The 5,265-nt window shown below is 55.7% G+C and overlaps 1 protein-coding gene across 1 annotated transcript; it reads left to right on the forward strand.

The window, feature by feature from the left end:
• Positions 1-219: 219 nt before the first annotated feature.
• Positions 220-4,386, forward strand: LOC122367585. The gene is made up of 2 exons (XM_043340833.1): positions 220-3,420; positions 3,742-4,386. The coding sequence occupies exons 1-2, from the start codon at positions 810-812 to the stop codon at positions 3,744-3,746; spliced, it is 2,616 nt and encodes an 871-aa protein (XP_043196768.1). The 5' UTR covers positions 220-809; the 3' UTR covers positions 3,747-4,386.
• The last annotated feature ends 879 nt before the right edge of the window (positions 4,387-5,265 follow it).

Consider the following 5,265-nt stretch of genomic DNA (forward strand, 5'->3'; position numbering starts at 1 on the left):
CGGCGCCCTCCAATCGCAAAGGGCGCCTTCGGCGCCCAAGGGGGGGGGGGCATGGCCCAGTGGCCCCCCCCTGCCTACGCCCCTGGTGCGGTATTATGTCTCAGCGCTATGGGTACCTACACTGTGCGGCGGTGTTATGTCTCGCGGTGCACCTGGCCGGTCCCAGGGCGATAGGGCGCTGGGCGCTGGCTGCTCTGCGGTGTTTGGACTCGGTGCATGTTTTGACCCGTGCGCTCCCGCCCCCTCTCGGCCGGCTAGCAGGGGCCAAGGGCGTTGCAACCGGACAGTCGCCCTGCTGAGTGCATGGCAGACAGTATCGGCGAAGCGGGAAGGGTGTTGTTTCGGCGAGTGACGTGTGATTAGTGAGTCGCAGCTCGCAAGTGAATTATCCACTGATTGAACGTGAGTGACGTGTGGAATGTGGGTGACTCAGTGATGATGTCTGGCATTGCGCAATAAGTCTCGCCTCCATCTGAGATTGCCTCTCCCATGAAGCCTGCGCGGTAGAATGTCATGCATCCAGCATCACTCAAAAGATTGGGCTTGAGGCAAGAAATAACTAATAAGAGATGCCTAGTTAAGCTTTGAACCACATATGGATGCTGAGTTATGGGCCACTGTGGAACTGAACACGCTGCGGTAAATCAACTATCAAGAGTGTCAAAAATCCCCTGAGCTGCTGACTGTGGGTTATGCTGCATGAATGACTTATGTTTGGTTTGTGATTCATCCGTGAGCTGCGGTCTTCGAGCCAATGATTTACGAGCATTCATGAACCGTAGTCCGTAAGTAGTGAAATATGAGCCACTATGAGTCACCATCTGCAGCGAGCAGCTCATGAGTCGCCGGGTGATACGCGCAACGACGGGGAGGACCAGCCGGGCAGTGGCCGGGAGGAACAGTCGCACAGTGGCCGGGAGGACCAGCTGGACCAGTCGGGCAGTGACCGGACGGACCGGAAGGATCAGCCGCGCAGTGACCGGGCGGGCCAGCCGTGCGGAGAACGGGCCGTCCGGAAGGACCAGGAGGACCATCTGCTCAGTGACAGGGCGGACCAGCCGGGCACAGGTCGGGAGGACCAGCCGTCCGGTGCCCGTGATCCGGCGGATCTGCTGTCGGCGCGGCTCGGTCCTGACTCAGCATGCCGCCGTCTGCTGTTCGACACCGTGCTACTCGAGAAAAACCTGCCGATCATGGAGCCGTCGGCCCTGCAGGCGTGTATAGTGCAGCAAGAGCTCGAAGACGCGATCTTCTGGATGATCAGCCGGCCACTGATGGAGACGCTGATGAACCGACAGTACAGGAGGGAGCGGCAAAAGGCAGCGGAGACCCTATATAGCAGAAAGAATACCCTACAGACCAACAAGGAGCCTGCTTCAAGGCAATGGCAGACCTCCAGAGCCGACCAGGTCACCAAAAGACAGGAACAGGAGACCACCAGAGTGGGAGAGAAGCCCGTTCCACTAGACCGGGAGTCTGCGGAGGCGGCGCTGTGTAGGCTGTGTCGTCCTGGAGGGGAACCTCGAGTGGTAAGCTTTAACCGCTCGGGCAGTCGGGCAGAGGGACTGGACGATGGGGTGATTGGTGGTCAGTCTGTCTCCGACCATGATGTGATGCTGGAGATGGATCTCGGGGCAAAGTCAGCAGTGGTAAGCCGGGATCCGCCGAGCCGGGTGTCTCTGAGCGATGCGCCGCAGCTGTGGGTTCGGCCCACCGACCGGCCGGGGTTCGTCACCCTGCACTGGACGCCCACGGTTCGGTGTGAACACGAGCAGGCGGCGTCGGCTCCGTCGGCACAGTCGGTGAGAACGCTGATGTGGGAGTTTTGTCAGATCCTGTACCCGACTGGAGCCGAGCTTGCCCGCCCCGGTCCGGCGGTCAACTTCAGGAAGCCGGAGCACAGGGACGGCGGAAAGGATCACGTTCCCTGTCAGCGTCTGAAAAACTGGTGGCCCCATCAGGAGGAGTTCCAAGGACGGCATCGCCAGGCAGAGTTTCCGTCGAGAGCGGTGCGAGACGACATGTGTCGGTTCGGCGTGCACCTGGTGCCGACCGGCATGCCCGGCAGTGCCACCGAGATGATAGAGTGGCGGGTGTCCTTCTCCAGAGCAGAGGTGGTGGTCGTCCGCCTCCTCAGTCCAGTGCAGCACGCCACCATCACCACACTGAAGAGCATGAAGAATATCATGAAAGAAAGCATGCCTGTTGAGCAGAGTGACAAACGCACGCTAAAGTCGTACTTCATCAAAAATGCCGTACTTTGGCTTCTACAGGATACCCGGAGTGAGGCGTGGGCGGGAGTCAGCGAGGGCGTCTACATGGCTCTGAACTGGTTGGAGGACCACCTCAGTGCTGGCGCCATACCCTGTTTCTTCTGGCCCGCGATTAATCTTGTGGCGGAACTCACCTGGGACGATCTACAGGCCATCATCACTGCGGTCCGTGGCATGCGGGAGCACGCAGACCGCCTCCTCCTGACCTGCTGTGTCCAAGCCCTACCTCTGGACGTCCTGATGCAGGGAGACCTGGAACCTCTTCCGGAGTTGGAACTACGCCGCCGGCTTGGGCGACAGATGGTGCGCAATGCGGTGTTCTTTGGGACCCTGTACCGACTGGACGCACCGTGCTGGGAGAGCTGGCACAACCACTTCCTCCCCGCACTGGGGCCAGCGGGACAGCATCGTCTCCTACAGCGGGTGTTCAGAAGAGACTCTGGTTTGTACACACAGCAGTGCTTCCTACTCATGGCGTGGATGGTGGTGGATCAGACGGATCTGACATCCGATGGAACGTCCTGCGAGGAGAAAAGTGAGGAGTTGGGTGACTCTCACCTCGGTGAGCTGAGAGAGACTCCCGCTGAGGACCTGGTCTCCCTCATGGACGCCACGCCGCTGCTGGCTCTTCTCACCGATCGAGACCTGAAGTACCTCCTGGGCGACACTGCCGCGGTGTTCGCCTGGTGGAACAGGCAGCTTCAGCTCCCGGCCGACTGTCGGCCAACCGGGATGACGGCACCGCTGGACACACCGCGAGGCAGAGCTGAGCTGCTGCTGCAGCCCGACCTGCTGCTGCGGGCCGTCGGTCACTCCAGCCCACAGAAACTCGTCCGGTGGCGTCGAAAAGACCAGGAGTACGCTGCCAGCTTCAAGGACAACTACACCGCTCCCTATTCGCTACGCCAGTGCCGCCGTGAACTGGAACTGATTCGAGCGCGCGACGTCGTGCCCAAGCTGCAGGACGGACTGGGTGAGGAGACTAGGAGCGAGCTCCTCGCGGCGGCCGCCCTATGGAACAAGAGTGTGCGGCAACTGCTCCTGTATGACCGGGTGAGGGAGGAGTACAGCCGAATAAAGAGGTCGTGGAATGACCAGTGGGAGCTACTGCCGTACCTGTTCCATAGGATCCCGATTCCCGACGAAGGTGAGACATGGGCAGCAACCGATGACAATTGATAATGATATGCTTATTGCTTATTACTTAGACATGTTCGGAAAACATCTGCTGGTAGTACGAAAATGACTTGATTGCTACTACTGTCAAGTGGTGTCATTCTAAATAGTCATACCCATAAGTCGGAATAACGATTTAAGGGACAGAGTACATTTTATGGGTGACGTAATGATAAAGCAGTCTCTTATATTCGCCCTTGCAAACCAAGGACGGGTCAGGGACTCAGGCCCCCCAGTGCCTCTGCTCCGCTGTCTTGGGGTTAAGCGGAATGGTCCCTTTTGTGTCCGACAGGATGACGGAACTCCTGCGAAGCCGGAACTGATCGGAACCGTTCGGATTCTGCGAGGAACTGCACTGATGTCTCGAGAGACAGGTCTGATGACATGGAGAACTGAACTACATAGTGCGAAACCGCGAGGAACTGATCCGATGCTGTCGGGAACTAGTGCGATACCGCTAGGAAATGGTCCGATGCTGTCGGGAACTAGTGCGATACCGCGAGGAAATGGTCCAATGCCGTGGGAAACTAGTGCGTTACCGTGAAAAACGGATCTGGCACTGTGGGGGACTAGTGCGATGCCGTGAGGAATTGATCCGACACTGTGAGAGACTAGTGCGATACCGTGAGGAACTGCTCCGACACTGTGGGGGACTAGTGCGATAGCGCGAGGAACTTATCCGATGCCGTGGGGAACTGCAGCGATACTGTGAGGAACTCATCCGATGCCGTGAGGAACTGATCCGATGCCGCGAGGAACTCATTGGAAGCTTTCAGAGTGTCTGATGCCGGCCATCCAGGGACGTTTGTCGCCGACGTTGGCAGGCGAATGCAAGGTAACCTACCGTCACGGCAGTAATGTGTAGTTTCTAAACTTGAACAATATGAGCTGACTATTCAACGAATGCCCAACATTACTCATAAATGACCCTAAATCATCGCGTCATTTTTCGAGACAGCTTGATTCAGAAAAAGGAAAGTAACGTCAGAGTTCAGACCTACGGGCGACTGATTTGGTACCAGATATCATCAGTGCATAATCCCTTCTGAGTGGCCCACGATCTGTTGCGTGCATATTATTTTGGACAATGTGAAGGTTCAGCTAACGTTTTTGGTCCGTCGGCTGGTGCCTAGGAGTGAAGTGTCGTCGGATGCTTTCGCCTTTCAGCAACGTATTTACTATTTTCTACGGTTCTACCCCAAAAGCTCTTTGGCTGCATGTTACAAGTTGATCTGAGTTATCCCGAACTTTTGCAGTATAGGCTGGATTGTTACGACAGACATGTTTTTATTGGGATTGACCTGAAGAATGAGTCGCCCTGTGGTAGGCATTGTTTTACGTGGTCTTCACTCATTACGCATTTATCTCATATACCTAGTGGTTGATTGATATAGTAGGGGAAGGTGGGGTAAGACGGACCAGCTAAGGTTTGAGGCCGCATATCTTTCTACACTGCTCTCGTAACTCATATTGTTTATAGTCTTCTGAATGTTCAATCCTTCCTCTTTTGATATGTGCAAAGACTGAATTTCAAAATAAAGACATCTAGGTGGTGGATGCTCTTAAAGGGGGACATGTCGAAAACTCGGACAAGAAAAAACGCGGGGTAAGACGGACCACCCAGCAGTGCCTGCTATCCATTCATGCTTGGTACAGTTCTAATCTGTACTCGAGTAAGTAGAGTGGTAAAATAACAAAATGAACCTTTATTCTATACTCATATGTTATGGAAGTGCAACTAAAAGCTGGGAACATGTGTGTTGATTGTCGTTTGGCATGAATGCATGCTAGCTGAGCATTTGCAATGGTCCATGTG

The sequence above is a fragment of the Amphibalanus amphitrite genome, unplaced genomic scaffold (assembly GCF_019059575.1).
Source record: "Amphibalanus amphitrite isolate SeventyFive unplaced genomic scaffold, NRLGWU_Aamphi_draft 000031F_arrow, whole genome shotgun sequence".
NCBI lineage: Eukaryota > Metazoa > Arthropoda > Thecostraca > Balanomorpha > Balanidae > Amphibalanus > Amphibalanus amphitrite.

Bases quoted from the DNA above. Each gene is read 5' to 3' on its own strand.
- LOC122367585 (XM_043340833.1), top strand. From the start codon at position 810: ATGAGTCACCATCTGCAGCGAGCAGCTCATGAGTCGCCGGGTGATACG.